Raw genomic sequence first — 20,617 nt, forward strand, 5'->3', positions numbered from 1 at the left:
CAAAGAACACCTATAATGTCTTTTATATTACAAAGATGTTCAGATTAGTATGCACATGATAAGCCATCTCTTTCCCCAGCAAATCTAAATGAGCCCAAAGCCTGTTAAAACTACAAAAACATTGTCTAACCAGCATCTTAAATTTATGGTACATAAAAATCTCAAGACTATTTCAGGGAAACTTTGATGTTTTCAGATAACATTTTGAAGTTTACATAATTGATAACGCTGAATTAAATGCATGAGTAGCACTAAAATGTAAGCATAGGGATAAAAGCTGAGAATTGTCAGTTTAAGGAAGCATACAGTTGAAGGTGACCTAGCAGAATGATGTGTAAAATGGTTATAAAACTTAAACGTGTATTTCCACCCAAAAAATGAAACTAGCCATATAAATGAAGGGAACATAATCCAGCCCAGGGGTGCTACTGAAATGTGGCGAGGCATTGAAGAAGCACAGAGAGGCACTGCAGGCCACCCACCACCATTAGAATAAGTCTTTTTTATTTTTATTACATCCCTCTATGTAAGCCCCCTACATTGTAGATGGCCCCCTTTGTGTAGTTCCTCTAAAGTAAATTGCCTCAACAATGACAATAAATAATGGGGAAAAAACTCATCTCCCACACACTCCCCTATTGCTTCAGCTCTTCCAGCGCATGTCTCCACTTCTGTCTTTGGCATAGGCAGTGTGTGTTAAGAGCTCCCTGTGCTGGGTGGGAGTGGGGGAGGGGCATGGCCCGCAGAAGGTGGTCTACAGCACTCACCTTCCAAATCATGGCAGATCCACTTCAAGCTTGGGCTTGCATCAGGGGACAGGACTGTGGAGGTAATCTCTTAGCTGTAACTCCTTTCTCCCTGGACAGAGAGTGCTGCTAAACTGTGCCTGCACTTAAACTCAGCTTTATACCCTGCTGCTGTAATGTGCCTGCACTTACACTTAGCCATTCAAACTGCTGTATATAAAGTTTCTGTCACTGTCCTCCTGCACAGCTCTGTGATTCTCACTTCCTGGTCCATGCTGAACACACACCTCTTCCCCATTGCAGTCATGTGACCACACAGACCTCTGCTTCTCTATTCTAGCCTGGTGTACTAGCCACTGCATTGTGGCCATTTGCATCTCCATTCTGTATCTACAAACTGCTACTGTTTTTCAGATTTATGCACTTACTATACATTTTACTCCACATGCTGATTGCTATACTGTACAGTAAATTATAATTTTCTCATTTCTCATTGTTTGTTTCATTTGTTTTACATGTTATTCAGAATGAAAAATCTTTATTTTTGGGGAGTGGAACCAATTGTCTGCATATCAGTGATTTCTTATGGGAAAATTTGCTTTGGTTTAAGAGTGGATTTGGATTACAAGCATGGTCCCAGAACAAATTATGCTCGTAATCCAAGGCGGCACTCTACTCCATTTCTATAGAAAGAAAGAAATATTACTTGGGTAACTTCTATCATAGCTATTATGGCTTTGTTCCTATCTGTATTACTCATCAGGCTGCAGAGCTTTTTAATCTGCCCTGCTCCCGGTCGTTCCTCCTCAGGTGCTGGGAAAACATTGATCCAGTCCTGGGAAACTTTTCCCAGTTTCCCAGAACTGGATCCACCTTTACCAGCACCCATGGAGGAGTGGCACGGAGCGGAACCGACTTCAAGGCCCCGCAGCCCGATGAGCGGAACGCAGATAGGAGCGATTGATAACAAGCAGAGCTCTTATAACTGGGGTATGTTGGAAGCACAATTTTTCTTACAAAGCATACAGATTACATTTTCTTCTCATAAACCTCAAACTCATCCAAAGTAGTATTGACAAAGGGAGGGAAGATGACGTTTACATTACTATGTGCTCTAAAGACATAGCTCGGTTATATATCCCTCTTGAGGTGTTTGAAATAAAATGTTTGGTTAAAAAAAATTAAAAAAAAAAGCTGCACCACAGCAACCTCTGAATGCCTGTGCATAATAAATTATGTTTTTTTTTTCTTGGTGTAGTACATTGAAAAGCTATATCTTAACCTTTTTTAATCCCCATCAAGTGTGTGTGTGTGTGTGTATATATATATATATATATATATATATATATATATATATATATATATGTATATATTTTATGTTGTTCATGCTTTCCTTAACCTGTACCTATATCTACCAACATATACTATACTTGTATTGCTTTTATATTTGTTTGAATGCCCCTCTTACAGTCATTGAGAAGATTTTTTTTTTTTTTTTTTTTTAACTGTACAACATCTTATTATGTATCTTTGGGATCATAATGACTTTACTATTAGCTAGTGTAGTTTCCCTGTAAGAATTGTTAAATAATGGCAAATGAGTGATTAATATCTTAAAATAACCACAGCTTGCTCACACAAAATTATGGTACAGGACCTGTAAAGGTGGTTGGCGCCATCTGCTGGTCTTGCAGTAATTTACATTTACCATAAAATATTTCAGAGAATTGCTTCTATTTATTCCTCTTTACGCCAATGTACTACTGAAGATCTAACAGTGCTATGCTGGTTAATTTCCTGATAATTCATTGCTATTGCTGAGCTGTTTCTGTAAAATAGTTTATCGTTTTATAAAATGTCATGTCCTTTTCCCATAGATACAAACATAAATCTGACACAAAGCACATTTCTATGATTTTATACAATGTTAAATGATTTATCAAGTGTTACAAATGCTTCAGCCGTTTTGCTCCTGACACTTTACAAAGGGCACATTGTCAGCTGTGCATTGACAGGGTGAATTTACGTAGTAACAAAATACCACATGCAAATAAAGATTATAAAGTAGTATAATACAAACAATTGATAAAAGGCAAGACATTTCTGTAACCTTGAACGCTGTCAGAATAGATGAGATTCGGAGCAAACTATAACAAGAGAGATGACATAGACAGAAAGAAACAAATTACAATAATCTACTATCATTTATTCAGACATAGCATTCAATACACATAGGGGGGCATTTATTAAGTCCGGCGTTTTTTACGCCGGACTTATAAATGCCCCCGCAGCTCCGGCGCTACGGAGATTTATGTAGAGGCCGACTGCCTCCACATAAATCCCATGTGCGCCGGTGCGCACCGCCGAAAACCTACGCCAGCTGAGGACTGAAGTAGGTTTTCGGCGTACATTTGGGCGGAATGGATGGTAAATCGCACGGACTCTGAGTCCGCACCCTCCGTTCCACCCACTACACGCCCCCTTTCCGCCCCCCTGGCGTACTCGGCGGAAAGTGCCGATTTGCGAATATTTTAGTCGCAAATCGGCCATTTGCGAATAAAAAAATACGCAAATCGGCACTTTCCGCCGAAAATCATCCGTTCGCCGGATGATACATGTGGCCCATAGACTTCTAAACATTGAAATACACTTTCTAAATTATAAATACTCCCTAAGGGTGCGTTCACACCTACAGGATCTGCAGCAGATCTGCAGCAGATTTGATGCTGTGTTCAGTTATTTAAATGAAATCTGCTGCAGAAAATCAGCTGCAGATCCTGTAGGTGTGAACGCACTATAAATATTTTAATCCCTCACGAAGTAGACTTAATCCCATTAGATGTAACATTAATGTCTGAATAAATATTGTTCTATTTTGACCTCTAAAATATGAGGTTAAGCTTCAAGCGCCTCACTACTCAGGGGTTACTTTAAGAAAATGTCACGTTCTGAGTAATTTTATTCAGCTCTGACATTTCCACTTGTAAACAGAATTTCAAGGCCCCTTTATTGTGACTTCTTTGCCCTAGAATATGTGTGGGAGTTAACTAGCAATATTCTTTTTTTGTCACTGGTTAAGTAGAACATAATAGATTTATCTCGACACTGCTGGGAATCAGAGGACTATTACTCATACAAATCTACCAAACTGAGCAATGAGAACTGAAGCATAAGCTATGGAGGAGGAGCAGAGCATTAGTTTTAGACTACAGAGAAAGTAGATTTCAGACTATGCCTCGCTATTATTAGACAACACCTTAGGCCTCCTCCTTCATTCCTAAGAAGTGGACAATGTTTATTGTATACATTGGCATACAAGCAGGAAGGTATGCCAACCTACATATTCCTGGGCTGTGCCCATTCAATTCAAAAGACTGAACATTATCTACTAGTGTCTACACTATGCTGTTATTTTTCAGGTACTGTGATTCCTTAGCTATGAACAGTGCAATTGATGTGTGAATGTAGCCTAAATTCATGACCCAGTCCTCCTAAATAAATTCAGGCTCCATTCCATGCAAGGATAGTCATCTGCTATCAAGGGCAGGGCAAGATATTTTGGTGCCCCTGGAAAACAAAACATGGCAGGCATCCACCAAGACAGGCATCTATCCACTGACAGCTGTTTCGGAGTATCTGCCCCTTTTAAATGTGAAGCAGGATTCTGGATAGCGGGGGCACTGACAAATTGACCAACAAGACACAGCAATCACTGAGCTGAAGTACTCAATCAAGAGTCTCCATTGATGCCCCCTAAAAATGTTATTGTGCAAAAAAGGAGTCTGTGGAGCCTCGGTTGCGAGTCTCAAAACACAGGAATAGCCAGATATCCCTAGCCTGTTGCCAAGGGGTGCCAAGGGGTGTTGCAAATGAAAAATTGAGCGTGGTTTGTGCATCTTCCAAGCTCTAGTAACCTGAAAAAGACATAAAGAGAAACAATTAACAACAGGGACAGAGTAAGGGTACCATGGGCCCCAGGCTGTCCAGAAATTGTGGACCCCCCTGCCAACCACGCCACTTCTAGCCCTGCCCCCATGCAAAGATGGAGGATACATACAAACTCATGTGCACATGTTGTCACGGAGGCGGGTTAGCAAGTTGGAAAGCAATAAACTTAAGCACATCGCCTTTTAGGTGCTGCACACTAAGCAGCAGACCTGTTAGCGCCTCTGGTCTTTGCGAACTCACACACATACCATGCAAGGCCCACGTTTTGTAACTTGTGATTAAACCATGTCTTTATAAAACTTCCTCCAGGCTGCCAGAGCTACTGTCAAAAGTACACACTCTTTAATAAGTCAACTGTAGCTGCTGCTAGCCTGTAGAAAGCTTACATTGGACAGGGTTTGTGACCAGCAGAGAGCTTTAATGGAGTATTGGCTCCAAAACACCCCTGTGCCTCCCGCTCAGCTTCCACAGTTCGCTACGCGCGAGTAGTCACGTATGGCTGACATATGCGATGTGTTACGCATATTTAAGGAGTCCACCAAGTTGGTCAGCTCTGCAATGATGCTATTGTGATCTAGGTAAATACCTGGGCTGGAAACAAGCAAAATTTTGAAGCACGAATGACCTGAAAAAGAAATAAACAAAAACAATTAAGTTGAAAAAAAAAATGGACTGAACTTCAAAAATATCATTATATAATCTAAAACTATTGAGGGTAGCACTCAAGTTGGGTCTATTGAATTGGTTCAGCCCTGATAGAGCAAAGAGAAGTGGGAGGAGATGGAGAGTCATCCTTCTGGTGGCGGACACGTGGCTGTAACTGTACCTCTACTCCTAGGAGGTGCTGGCCTGCCCTGCCGCAAGGGTATTCAGTGCAGCCGGGGGCATTATCACGGATAAACTCAGCTACCTGTCAACTGACAGAACTGATATTTATCAGACTTGTATCTGTAAGTGTGGAAAGCAGCAAAACATGAAGTGCCATATGTGTTCTCAAGCTCTGACAGACAATTCCAGTGTACCCCTATCAACCCAACAAAGTATATGAAGTGCATGGTTCAGCTCATTTCCTCCTTAATGACCCACATTCATTTTTCCTCTCTTCCCATGTGAATCCCCGCTTAGCCCAGCCCTGTCACACACCATATCACTAGCCTGGCCTGTCACACACCATATCACTAGCCTGGCCTGTCACACACCATATCACTAGCCTGGCCCTGTCACACACCATATCACTAGCCTGGCCCTGTCACACACCATATCACTAGCCCAGCCCTATCATCCTGTAAGTGTGGAAAGCAGCAAAACATGAAGTGCCACATGTGTTCTCAAGCTCTGACAGACAATTCCAGTGTACCCCTATCAACCCAACAAAGTGTATGAAGTGCATGGTTCAGCTCATTTCCTCCTCATCAACCACCGGCTTATTGGGCCATTAAAAATAAATAAATAAATAAATAAGTCTAAACGACAAAAGACTTAACCCAAGGGTGTCCATTTCAATGTTTGGAGAGTTTACCTAAAGGGACTCAAGTTCGATTTATGGAAGGCTCAACCCAGGGTGGAGACAGGTAGGAGAGGATGGAGCAGAAGGGGCAGTGACTTAATCCTGTGAGCCGCAGATAAAGCAAATTCTTGCATTTTTTTAAACTTACTAGACAGAGCAGGACCGTGGCATGACCCCCCCCCCTCTATTTTTGAATTTGGGGTAACATTCCAGGCATCATGTGATTCACCGCTTCTCCAAAAATGCCTCCTTGTGCGATTTGTTCCGACTAACTTGGATACAGGACCCACAGTCATTCCCCCCCCCCCCCTTAGCCCAGCCCTGTCACACACCATGCCACTAGCCTGGCCCTGTCACATACCATATCAATAGCCCGGCCCTGTCACACACCATATCACTAACCTGGCCCTGTCACATACCATATCAATAGCCCGGCCCTGTCACACACCATATCACTAGCCTGGCCCTGTCACACGCCATATCACTAGCCCAGCCCTATCATACACCATGTCACTTTTCTTATGGCACTTTTATCACAGATTTGACTGAAGTTTTATGTATTGCACTTTGTGTGTTCTGTAGTGTACACGGTGTAACAATGTTTAGCACGTTTCTTTTTTTGTTTTGTTTTTTGTTGTTCGCAGAGCGCCATGTACTGCGACAATTTTTAGCTAACACCAGATACCAAGTATGGTTTTACTACAGTCTCCTACTGAGGTCACACACATCTCCAGGGCTTCGATTGTCTCTGGGGAACCAGGAAGTCACCGGTCCCGAACGGAATTATTGGCAGATGGGAGTAACCCTTTAAGATTAATATTTCTATATTGTATGCTCCCTTATGTTTTGCATTTACAATTTATGTATTTTCTCCAAGGTAAAATTCTACAAGACAGTTAATGAGAAAATAAGAAGTAAGGTTAAAATCGAGTCTGAAATCCTAATAAATAACTTAGCTTAGACAGACATGGCCTTCCATGGAGGCAAAGAAAAGCATCATCATTGTCTTGCGCTCTGAGTCATTGAGGGATATAGCTTTGTGATTTTGTCTGTCTCTAAAGATATTAATGATGTAGACTGGCTTGTGTTATAGGATAGTATGGTGAGGAAACCTTAAACTAGGTCATTATTCTTAGGTGAAATATTTCCCTTTTAGAATTCCAACAGAAGCTAGCTTAAGAAACAGCTCTATCAGACAATATTACTGTTAGTTTTTCACGGTTCAAATTTTTATGTTAAGGCATACAAGGGCAATGTCAAAATCTTACTTTATAGAAGCATAAAAATATGAACATATATAGTGCACTAAACCAAAGATGAAATTACCATTGACATTACTAAGGCAATGGATCGTGAACAAGGCCTCCCTATCAATGAAACGTGAAAACTAATGAGCTGGTACCTTGATTCATACAACTTCTTTCATTATTATACAGTAAATAAAACCAAGCAGAAGGAAATGTTAGACCACATCTGAAATATGACCATGGGAATTTTATTTTAAGAAAGTAATGATTGCTTATTTTTTGGCTGCCCCGAACAAAATAGTCATATTATTCAAACTTTAGACTCCTCAAGTTGTTTTATTTAACTTTATCCATTGTTCCTTCAGAAAACTTCTACAACTTAATTTAAGTTTGAATAAAAATACCTTAAAGGGGTAGTTCCGCAAAAAAAAAAAATAATCAACTGGTGCCAGAAAGTGCCAGAGATTTGTAATTTACTCCTACTAAAAAAAATCTAAAGTGTTTGTTTTACTACTTATCAGCTGCTGTATGTCCTGCAGGAAGAGGTGTATTTTCTCCTGACACAGTGCTCTCTGCTGCCACCTCTGTCAATGACAGGAACTGCCCAGGGCTCTAGCAAATCCCCATGGAAAACCTCTCCTGCTCTGCAGACTGGAAAGAATACCACTTTCTGTAGAACATACAGCAGCTGATAAGTACTGGAACACTTAATATTTTTTAGTAGAAGTAAATTACAAAATCTCTGGCACTAGTTTATTTAAAAGAAAAAAAGGTTTTCTGAACTATTCATTTAAATAATGTCCTCAAGAATAATTGTGTCATAATATACAGAGGCTATATTCCTACCATTTTTATTTTTGTATAAGGCATTGTTCACACAATGTTTTTTGTCTCCATCTTTTGGCATTAAAATGACGTTGTGTGAACATAGCCTAAAAATTAAGAGAAGGTGGGAAGAGGTGAAAAAAATCCAGCAGTTTATTGCAAAAGCAGGTTGAAATAATGGGCATGTTTATTATTTGGATAAATCAATTTTGGATGTTATTCTATATGGAGTGCGGACTGCTGGCAAATTTCCTATTGACGTCAATGGGGAGCATTGTTGTGTTAAAAAACATTACTGTATTTTTACCTCAAAATCGCTACATCCATATTTTACTTTTATTTTACTAGGTGTGATCATACCTTTAATGTAAAGGCATAAAAGACTATCATTTAAAAAAAAAAGTACCAGAGGATTCTCTGTTGACCTGTACTTCAGCAGAAGATGATCACACTGTCGCGTGTTGTTTTAGGGCCCTTTTACACAGAAAGATTATCTGACAGATTATCTGCCAAAGATTTGAAGCCAAGATTTGAAGCCAAAACCAGGAACAGACTAACCCCCCCCCCCCCCAACTGCCAAAAAAAAAATCCCACAAAAATAATGAGTCTCTTGGTTACTATTTGCAAACAGCGTAAACTGCCTCACCACGATAAGGTGGACTCATATCGAGGCAGACCCTACACTGTAATGGCCTCTCCATGGCGTGCAATACGCCTATGCTCCGGGCATGCAAGATCCGTCTAATACCTGCAAAAATAATTGCACCACCTGGGTGAGACAGGTGGAGTGCACGACCAAATGGAGGCAGCCACTCCCCCAACTGGAACACTGAAAAAAAGAAAAAAAAATGTTTCTTTATTTTTTTCTTTTTTTCTGTGTTCCAGTTGGGGGAGTGGCTGCCTCCATTTGGTCGTGCACTCCACCTGTCTCACAGGTGCAATTATTTTTGCAGGTATTAGACGGATCTTGCATGCCCAGAGCATAGGAGTATTACACACCATGGAGAGGCCATTACAGTGTAGGGTCTGCCTCGATATCAGTTCACCTTATCGTGGTGAGGCAGTTTACGCTGTTTGCAAATAGTAACCAAGAGACTCATTATTTTTGTGGGATTTTTTTTGGGCAGTTGGGGGGGCTGCTTTTAACTATTTTCATGACTGTGGTGGGTCTGTATCTTGCTGTTGCATTTTTCTGTGTTTTTGTGTGTTTGCAATTTCAGCCATGGCAACATACTCCTGCCTAGTGTGAACAGTGTTCTAGGAGAGCTGACCAATTTTTTTCTTTTTTTCTGTGAAAGGATATTAACCTGTTGAGTAAAAATTAAAACCATCTGTGGCACACTAGTAATATGCAAAGTGAGTTCAATTTATTTACAGCGTGATTGAGGTCAAACCAGGTACAAACTTTTTACAACAGCAGAAATATATAAGGAAAAGAGACTTTGTCAGCGCCCAGTTGGTATTTACAACAGCACCTATTTGGTGTATTGAGGCTGATGCTTTTGTGGGACAAACAGACATTTTGACTGGTCTGAGATCTTTTTTTTTTTAAGGTTATAGTTATAGTAATGTGGTTAGAAGCACTCCTGGCACTTTCCTGTAGGTGTTTGATGCCCGTTTGTCGCACAAAAGCATCTGCCTCATTGCACCAAATAGGTGCTGTTGTAAATAGTTTATACCTGGCTTGACCTCAAAAACCTTGATATAAATCTTGATCTAACGTTTATGAGGGAGTGTCCATCTATGCAAAGGATTGGAGGAGTTTTATGGTGCGTTTACACAAAAAAGATTATCTGACAGATTATCTGCCAAAGATTTGAAGCCAAAGCCAGGAACAGACTATAAACAGAGACCAGGTCGTTAAGGAAAGCCTGAGATTTCTCTTCTTTTTAAATCCACTCCTGGCTTTGGCTTCAAATCTTTGGCAGATAATCTGTCAGATAATCTTTCTGTGTAAACGCACCATGAGAGGGAGCTGGTGGTCTACTGTAGCTTGTTTTCTGCTATCAATATTCCCTCATCATACACTAAGTTCTGCCTAGCTGTTGAACAGCCTGTAGTCTGCTCTATGTGATGGTGCAATGATTTATACAGCTCCTTTCACCCACCAAGTTAACTTTCTACAATGAACCTAAAAAATCATTGCCACTGTCACCATACACAGGGAAAAACCTGTCAATCAATGGTAGGCAGGGTCAGCAGCACCTAATAAATACACTGCTTGCTCATGGTGTTCATGTAAAGATGGCTATACACCTTCAATAACTATTGGCCCATTGCATTTTTTCCATTCATTTTCATTGCATTTCTGTATATTTTTAAACAAAAAAACACCAAAAAGAAATCCAATACGTTACCAAAAGACACATTAGAAGTCTTGTGGTATGTGGCAGGATCAACCTGTAAAAGAGTAACCACTACTCCTACCATCTGCGTTTCAAAAAACACAACCGACACGACTTCCAAAAAATTAAAAACTTTAAGTTCCCAGAAAATTGGTCACGGACTGACAACAGCTTGTTGTTGGGTGAGGAGCTTTACAGTACCTGTGTCGCAGGTCATAAACCACGTTAGCCAGGTCCTTTGCCTGGTTAGCAAGTTCCTGTATTGTATTCATGCCAATCGAGATGGCAAGGAAAAAATATTAAGACTTTTTATAATATAAGGGAACCTGGGACCTGGATGGAATACAAGGACAGAGAGACTGTGCGAGTCCTAGGCCTCCCCAACACTGTTCCTGCTTACTTGCAAGCCTGACCTTAGGTGATTGACGACAACTGTATTTTTCTGCAGTTGTCTTGTACCAATACTCCCAAGGCTGTTTTTGTCATCTGGGGTGTGGGGGGGGCTACTGTGTCCATGCTTGTACAGACCTCAGTGTGGTCCTCTGCTTGTAAAGCATGGCAGATACTACACTTTTGGCCATGATTCAGTGTGCACGTTTCCTACAAGTCTGAACTCTGTATGTTTCCAGCACTTGCTGTGTGGTGATTCATAGGCTTCCACCACACCTGTCTGTCCACCACACCTGTTGTTCTGATAGCCTTGTTCCTTGCTGCATATGGTTTTAGTGATTAATGCTGCATTTACACTGATCGATAATGCGCCCGATCGAACGATTAACGATTTCGAAGTAATGTGTTTTTTTTTTATAACGATCAGTGTTTAGATGGAACAATATATCGATATATTGATTGCTTAAGCCTTTCTCACACATAGGTTAAATCGGTGAACGACTGTTTACACGGAACGATCTGAAAATTTTTTGCGAACGACCAACGATGATTTGAGAACTTGTTCAAAGATCAAAGTGAACGATTTCTTGCTCGTCGTTTGATCGTTCGCTGGGTTTACACGTACGATTATTGTTCGAATTCGATCGTTATCATGCAAACTCGCAGGATAATCGTTCCGTGTAAACGCAGCATAACAGTTGCCTTCAACACTTATTTCCATTCCCTGCCAGGCTGTGTTCTATGTGGTCTGCATGTCAGGGGCTGATCATGGCTTGGACTGGGACTCTGGCATCTCATAAGAAGTCTACTTATACTCTGGGACCTGACTTGTGAATTGTCTCTTGTAGCTAGATCTGGCATCTTGTATTGGATTGGATTGCTTGGTATTCTGACCTCTTTGCCTGCCCTTCTTACCTCTTTTTTGCCTACTATTTTTGCACTGTTCTGCTATCTCCAGTTTGACCTACAGTATATCTGTCTGACTATTGTTGTGTTTGTCTGTCTTGACTCTGTGTTTCACTTACTCAGCATAGGGGCTGCCGCACAGTTGTCGTCGACCGCCTAAGGTTGGGCTGGAAAATAGGCTAAGTGCTAGGGCTGAAGCTGTCTGTCTCTGTATTCCATCCAGGTCTTAAGTTCCCTTACACCTATGGTAAAAAGAATTATTCAGTACAAAGAAGGTGGAGACAGGTCAGTCTTATTTGTAACTTTGTTAGAAATAAGACCTGTGTTCTTTCTGTGTTTCAAACTGAAAACAGGACCCAGGGGAACTCCAGACAGCCTTGCGAAGAAAAAACTTCCAAACAATGCAAGATCCCTACCTATTTTCCCCCATGACACTCTTCATGTGGTTTTACAGTAGTACGGCTCATCTGATGTAGTTGTCTGCTCTCTTCCTCTTGCCCTATATTCAGGGGTGATTCTAGCCTCTCTGCTGCCCGAGGCGAACTATAGAATGACGCCCCCCCCCCGTCAATCCGCCCACATTATAATCCACTACTGCCCCCCCCCCACTGCTGTCCCCAATAAACATAATGTTTGGTCCCTTTCTGCACAGAGGATGTCAGGAGAGGAGGGGGCTAATCCTATAGGAGAGGTCCCAGCAGCACAGAGGATGTCAGGAGAGGAGGGGGCTAATCCTATAGGAGAGGTCCCAGCAGCACAGAGGATGTCAGGAGATGAGGGTGCTAATCCTATAGGAGAGGTCCCAGCAGCACAGAGGATGTCAGGAGAGGAGGGTGCTGATCTTTTAGGAGATGGTTCCCCTCTTCCCCCCTTATAGATGGTCCCCCTCTTCCCCCCCCTTATAGATGGTCCCCCTCTTCCCCCCCCTTATAGATGGTCCCCCTCTTCCCCCCCTTATAGATGGACCCCCCCTTATAGATGGTCCCCCTCTCCCCCCTCCCTTATAGATGGTCCCCCTCTCCCCCCTTCCTTATAGATGGTCCCCCTCTCCCCCCTCCCTTATAGATGGTCCCCCTCTCCCCCCTTCCTTATAGATGGTCCCCCTCTTTCCCTTCCCTCCCCCCCCCTTATAGATGGTCCCCCTCTCCCCCCCCTTATAGATGGTCCCCCTCTTCCCTCTCTCCCCCCCCTTATAGATGGTCCCCCTCTCCCCCCCCTTATAGATGGTCCCCCTCTCCCCCCCCCTTATAGATGGTCCCCCTCTCCCCCCCCTTATAGATGGTCCCCCTCTTCCCCCCCCCTTATAGATGGTCCCCTCTCCCTTATAGATGGTCCCCCTCTCCCCCTCCCTTATAGATGGTCGCCTCTCCCTTATAGATGGTCCCCCTCCCCCCCTTATACATGGTCCCCCTCTCCCTCCTCCCTTATAGATGCCCCCTTATAGATGGTCCCCCTCTTTCCCCCTCCCTTATAGATGGTCCCCCTCTTCCCCCCCCTTATAGATGGTCCCCCTCTTCCCCCCCCCTTATAGACAGTCCCCCTCCCTTATAAATGGTCCCCCTCTGCTTCCCCCCCCTTATAGATGGTCCCCCTCTGCTCCCCCCCCCCTTATAGATGGTCCCCCTCTTTCCCCCCTCCCTTATAGATGGTCCCCTTCCCCCCCCTATAGATGGTCCCCCTCTTCCCTCTCCCCCTACCTTATAGATGGTCCTCCCCCCCTACCTTATAGATGGTCCCCCTCTTTCCCCCCCTCCCTTATAGATGGTCCCTCTCTCCCCCCCCCCCCTGCACAGCAGATAAAACAAACACAAAAAACAGCACACAACTCACCTGCCATCCGTTCCCCCGTCGAGCCTCTCTGGTCTGGTCCCGGCTGATGTGCGGCTGCCCGGGGTGTCCCATCCTGTCCCCGGCAGCGCGCGCTTCATAGAGCTCCCCGTGCGCCTGTGGCTGTGACTTCCGGCGCACGGGGATCTCTCTGATGCGCGCGCTGCCGGAGACAGGATGGGACACCTCCGGCAGCCGCACATCAGCCGGGGGACTAAGGCTGCATTCCCACGTTCCGTGATCCTGACGGATCACGGACGTGGAATGCATTTACCGGAGTCCCCCCGCGCCCGGACAGCATCTGTAATGAGATGCTGTGAGCGCCGAGCGGGGGAGACTGTATTCATAAGCGCCGTGCTGTAGTAACAGCACCGCGCGGCTGATTCATTACAGCGCGGCGCTTATGAATACAGTCTCCCCCGCTCACAGCATCTCATTACAGATGCTGTCCGGGCGCGGGGGGACTCCGGTACATGGTACGATCAGTGGCGGATTATAATGTGGGCGGCCGCCCGAACCGCTCATATTATAATCTGCCACTGAATGCCGCCCCCATGACGACAGCTGGTGGCGCCGCCTGAGGCAGACGACTCAGGTCGCCTCATGATTGCGGCGCCCCTGCCTATATTGCTATCAGACTACATTTCCCAGTCTTCGCAGTGAATGCTCAGAATGTCCTTTTTATATTACCCTATAAACCCACCTCCACTGACTATATCCCTGCCCCTCCCAGGCTCTCCAGCCCACGTCCTGTCTGCATTTTTGTTAGTTGATGTGAAATGCAATTGCATTACCAAAATAGTTTTCTTTGACGTTTGATACCTTTCACTTGCTGTCATGATGACAGTGGTTGCTGATAGTAGTGGATCCTGACCCCCACTATCAGCTATTATAGCGGTGCATCCCATCCTTGCTCCCCCTGCACCCCCTTCAACCTCCCCATGCCCCATGCCAAACCAGTAAGTGAGAGCAAGACGCGGTGGGGAGAAAATGAGAGGGGTTAAATGGGGCAATCTCTTTAAGATCTTATTATTATATTGAGATATAGGCCCAAAGCCTGAGGGAGAAATGTTGATTTTTTTTTTTAAATGCTTTTTTATTACCCAAGTACACAATAATAATCTAGTGCAAGACAGAAGCATAAAAAAGTGATGTCGAATATAGCTTATACATGATAACTTAGACAAGGATTTCCAATGCATAAAATGTCTTACATAGGTGTTCCCCTCAATGACAAGAGCAGGGAGCAGTGGGAAATAGTCTGAAAAAAGCCAGTCCGTATACCAGGGTGATGGTGCCATCTCAATAGGACAGATAATCCACCAATTATGACACTATGACACTATAACTAATAAAGAAACAAGAGGATAAGAAGGAGGAGTGGAGGAGAAAATGAGGAAAAAAGAGAGAAAAGAATGTGTGTGTGTGTGTGTGTGTGTGTGTGTGTGTATGGGGGGTGGGGGGGGGGGGAGTCCTAGAAAACATCTAAGTTTCCATTGCTCCAAGTTCATTAATAATGAGATATCCTTTACTGTTAATTTATTGCTTGTTTAATGTTTTCAAATTCAAATAGTGTATGAAATACCAGAAAATCGCAGCAGTATATAGAAATGAGAAATAAATTGTGTAAATATGTAGCCTGTAAAAAGTTCTGAATATAAACAATTTTTCATAATTACATTTTAATCTTCATACTGAGAGAAATTAATTAAACTGTAAGATGCTGGGGAACAACTTACTTAAAAATGCATACAGAACTCTGCAAAAGCAGTCATATATTATGCTGCATTTAGTTACTTTATCATAATTAAAAAAAAAAGTGAAAATAACACAGAAAAGTGTACAGTATGTAGGAAGTGGCTTTTTAGATAATTATACTAAGATAGTATCAACGTGTAAAGTGCAAATGATCTGAGTGTTAGGAATATTTCACACTTCAGCTCTGCAATTGTTTCAAATACAGTACATAATTACATGGCTTTCTTTTGTAGGGGAAAAATATTTTCTATAAAAATAAAAAGTGTAGTTTATTTATTGCTGTTATATTTTGCAAATCAACACGATTTTTGTACAGACCCTTGTCTAGTATTATGGTGTGTTTATACAGAAAGATTTATCTGACAGATTTTGGAAGCCAAAGCCAGGAATGGATTTAAAAAGGGGAGAAATCTCAGTCTTTTCTTTATGACCTGTACTCTGTTCCTGGCTTTGGCTTCACAAATCTGTCAGATAAATCTTTCTGTGTAAACAAACCATAAGGCTAGGTTTACTGCTTGTCTACTGGTTTTAGATTCTGTTTTGGACCTAATGTGATCTCCAGTTCTGACCTGATTTCTGGTACTCAGTGGCATAGCTACCATGAAGGCAGGGAAGGCAGTTGCTATGGGGCCCCGGCTGCAGGGGGCCCAGGCCCGCCTGGCCTGTCTTCCCTGTCTACATGGTGCTACAGCACTGAAAGTAAAGCACCCTGTCAGAGATGCATAAGGGAGTGTCTGCAATCCCCTCTCAAGCACCTCCACACCTCCCCCTGACACAGACTCAGAGCGTCCTGCACCAGTGTCCCCCTCTCCACAAGTGGCAACAGTCCCGGGTAGGTTCTGCTAAGCCCCACCCCCATCGCGACAAGCCCTGACCACAGCGCCCACCGCAGGTGGGATATTGGCTCATGGCAGAGTGCACAGGGCCTGAGGAGGAGAGGCACAGCAGAAAGGATGGCAACTATCACTGCCAGCTGGAAGTCACCAGCTTCCCTAGCATCCTGTGTAATGTGGTCACTCAGCTTTCCCAGCATCCTGTATAATGGGGTCACTCAACTTCCCTGGCATCCTTTTTAATGGGGTAACCAGATTCCCTAGCATCCTATATAATGGGGTCACCAGCATCCCTAGCATCCTGTTTAATGGGGTCACTCAGCTTCCCTGGCATCCTGTATAATGCGGTCACCCAGCTTTCCCAGAATCTTGTATAATGGTGTCACTCAGCTTCCCTGAAATCCTGTATAATGGAGTCACTCAGCTTCCCTAGCATCCTGTATAATGGGGTCACTAGCATTCTGTATAATGGGGTCACTCAGCTTCCCTGGCATCCTGTATAATGGGGTCACCCAGCTTTCCCAGAATCCTGTATAATGGGGTCACTCAACTTCCCTAGCATCCTGTATAATGGGGGTCACTCAGCTTTCCCAGCATCCTGTATAATGGGGTCACTCAGCTTCCCTAGCATCCTGTATAACGGGGTCACTCAGCTTCCCCAGCATCCTGTATAATGGGGTCTCTCAGCTTCCCAGCATCCTGTATAATGGGGTCTCTCAGCTTCCCTGGCATCCTGTATAATGGGGTCACCCAGCTTTCCCAGCATCCTGTATAATGGGGTCACTCAGTCTCCCTAGCATCCTGTATAATGGGGTCACCCAGCTTTCCCAGCATCCTGTATAATTGGGTCAACCAGCCTCCCGGCATCCTGTATAATGGGGTCACTCAGCTTCCCTGGCATACTGTATAATGGAGTCGCCCAGCTTTCCCAGCAACCTGTATAATGGGGTCGCTCAGCTTCCCTGGCATTCTGTATAATGGGGTCACCCAGCTTTCCCAGCATCCTGTATAATGGGGTAACTCAGCCTCCCGGCATCCTGTATAATATGGTCACTCAGCTTCCCTGGCATCCTATATAATGGAGTCATCCAGCTTTTGCAGCAACCTGTATAATGGGGTTAATCAGCTTCCCTAGCTTCCTGTATAATGGGGTCACCAGCTTAACTAGCATCCTGTATAATGGGGTCACTAAGCTTCCCTGAAATCCTGTATAATGGGGTCACTCAGCTTCCCTAGCATCCTGTATAATGGGGTCACTCAGCTTCCCTAGCATCTTATATAATCGGGTCACTGAGCTTTCCTAGCATCTTATATAATGGGGTCACCCAGCTTCCCTAGCATCTTGTATAGTAGTTAGTATAATGGAGGTTACCCCCTCCCCCCCTCCCCAGACACCCCCCAGACCTGCAGGGACTCAGAGCGGCCCCTAAACCCTTCCTCCACACACACACTGTCTTAAAGCAGCCCCCACCCCGCAGGTGTCTCAGAGCTGGTACTGTTTAGGATTGTGATTTGGTTTTGATGCGACTCTCTGTTTCTGCTTGTTTTTTTATTTTTTATTCTAATTCTGAAATTGACATGCTAGACTGGTTTTGAGTGACCCTATCTGTCTGACTTCTATGTATTACATAAGCCCTGTAAGTAAGTATAGTGGGGTAGAGTTGCACTGTTCCCACCAATTGTGTGAGGACACAGCACAAATTTAGTTTATGCTGCTGATTGGGTCTGTCCTTAGGCCTTAGGCTTCACTGTATTTTCCACATACACTCATTATTTCTGCAGGGAAACATATAGTACCTCAGTTTTAGCTTTTAAAATTTTCTGAAGTGGACTTTCTCACTCACCTAAATTCACACGTTTAGTGTTTTTAAAGGTCCTTGGATGAAGTCTGCTATCTACCTGCGTGACCTGTGAAAAACCATCATTTTGCATCTGTGTCATGTTTTTCAAGGATCTGTTTAAAGCTTTTTAAATTACACTGAATACTGTACATCATATGCATGTTTTTCACTTATTGCACAGATGTAAATAGATTTCAGTTCTGTGCAATCCGGACTTCTTTGGGGGATATCTGTGCCATGCTCACATCCGAGTTACAACATATTTTTTTACAGAATGAATTGCTGATCAATGACAAAAATGGACCGTGTGAACAGCCCAATAGAAAGCAATTGGCCATAAAATAATCCAAGGTCACGGACAATGTCATGAAACTTTGAATAACCTTAAAGCGACTCTGTACTCACAATTTACCCCTCCCCCCAACAATTTATACCATTGGATAGCTTATTTTAATCCAAGATCTGTCCTGGGGTCCATTCGGTAGGTGATGCAGTTACTGTACTAAAAAAAACTTGCAGCCCTGTGTCAAATTGGCATGGCCTAGAGTGTCTGTGCATTAGGCCTGTAACACCTCTACTTTCTTCCTCCCCACCCTTCGTATCATAAGGAACACCCCTATAAGGATTTCTCCTATTCATCACTTGTCTAATGGTGCGTTTACACAGAGAAATTTATCTGACAGATTTTTGAGGCCACAGCCAGGAACAGACTATAAACAGGGAATAGGTAATAAAGGAAAAATTTAGATTTCTCCTCTTTTCAAATACATTCCTGGCTTTGGCGGCAAAAATCTGTCAGATAAATCTCTCAAAAGTGCACATGTGTTGGATCATTAAGATACATGTGCAATGTTCAGACAATTGATTAACCCCTTAGTGTCCCATGACGTATCTGGTACGTCATGGTGACACTGGGGGAGTTCAGAGTGGGGTCCGCTGTGAACGGCGCCGCTCCCGGCTGTTATCTGTAGCGGGGGGGGGGGGCTCTATTAGCCGGAGCGGGTCCCATTGCCGCATCGCCTAATTAAGCATCTAAATGCAGCTGTCAAACCTGACAACTGCATTTAGATGCTCTGTTTATCATTTCCGAAGTGTCTAGTGGGACTGACCCCCTCCCCCCCTCCCCCTCGATCGCATCGCAGGGGGGAGATCCGTTCTTCTGGCCGGGCCAGGCCTCAGCGTCGCACTGACGCTGATCCTGGCTCGGCAATATATTGCTCTGGTCTGCTGCAGGCCAGTGCAATATATCAATGATCTCATAGATTATTGCTGTGTATATACACAGCATTGGTCTCTATGAGAGATAAGTGCTGTGTATATAGTAGTCCCCCAAGTTAAAATGTTTTTTTTATTTTTTATTAATAAAAATTCCCTCCCCTAATAAAAGTCCAAATCACCCCCTTTTCCCATTTTATAAATATAAATAAATAAATAAACATCTTTGGTATCGCAGTTTTACCATAGGGCAAACACAAAACTCCCTGAAATGAAATCAAATTCCTTTTTTTTTTTCAATTTGACAGCGCAAATGATTTTTTTCCAGTTTCGCAGCATATTTTATGGGAAACTTAAGTCTGTCATTGCAAAGTACAATTGGTGTCTCAAAAAATAAGGGCTCATATGGGTCTCTAGGTGAAAAAATGCAGGCGCTATGGCCTTTTAAACATAAAGTGGAAAAAGCAAAAGCGCAAAAAGGAAAATTGGCTTTGACCTTAAGGGGTTAAAATAAATCCTACCCAGGGGTGAGGCATCACAAGTCTAGGCCACAGACACCCTAGGCCATGCCAATTTAACACAGGGCTACGAGTTTTTTTTTGCTTTGTTTTTTCTCTAGGACAATAACTGTATCACCTATCGAACAGACCCCAGATCTTGGATTAAAAGCAGCTATCCAACAGTTCAAGCAGTTTGGGGCAGGGGGGCAGATTGTGGGTACAGAGTGACTTTTACAGCACACTTCTGAGTATATAATTTTGTTTACAATGTTGTGTGTTTTGTTTCTATGTATCAGATATTGAGTTTCAATGCATATGTTGTGAAAATAATTGATTAAATAAGGGTGGGGGGGTCATTGCACAAATATATGGTTGCACACAGCAGTTAGATAAAAATTAATCAGACAATTCCAAGCATAGGAAATAATATATTTAGTAAGACTTACTAGTGTCTCATTAATATCTGCTTTCTTCCTTTTTTTTCCATTTTACATTTACAATCATGTAAAAATACCAAATTTGCATACATATATTTTTTCCCTTATTCCAGGTGCCTATGTACTTCAGGTTAAAGCAAGTGATGCAGATGATCCTACATATGGAAGCAGTGCCAGAGTGGTTTATAGCATTCTTCAGGGACAACCTTATTTTTCTATTGATCCTAAAACAGGTAAAACAATGTTATTTAATCTTTTACTTTTCTTTGTGGCTCATTAGATAGATCTATGA

General features: G+C 43.1%; 1 protein-coding gene across 2 annotated transcripts in view; it reads left to right on the plus strand.

The window, feature by feature from the left end:
* The window catches only part of LOC138784620 (cadherin-12-like), a 198,256-nt gene that overhangs the window by 98,168 nt on the left and 79,471 nt on the right, over positions 1-20,617 (plus strand). Inside the window, exon 3 of one of the 2 annotated variants that reach the window (XM_069960242.1) lies at positions 20,439-20,558. The exons of the other annotated variant lie outside the window; for it this stretch is intronic. Within the exon in view, the coding sequence (XP_069816343.1) occupies positions 20,439-20,558 (120 nt within the window). The remainder of the gene's footprint in view (positions 1-20,438; positions 20,559-20,617) is intronic. 2 annotated transcript variants of the gene reach the window in all.

The sequence above is a fragment of the Dendropsophus ebraccatus genome, chromosome 2 (assembly GCF_027789765.1).
Source record: "Dendropsophus ebraccatus isolate aDenEbr1 chromosome 2, aDenEbr1.pat, whole genome shotgun sequence".
In the NCBI taxonomy this organism is placed as follows: Eukaryota; Metazoa; Chordata; class Amphibia; order Anura; family Hylidae; genus Dendropsophus; species Dendropsophus ebraccatus.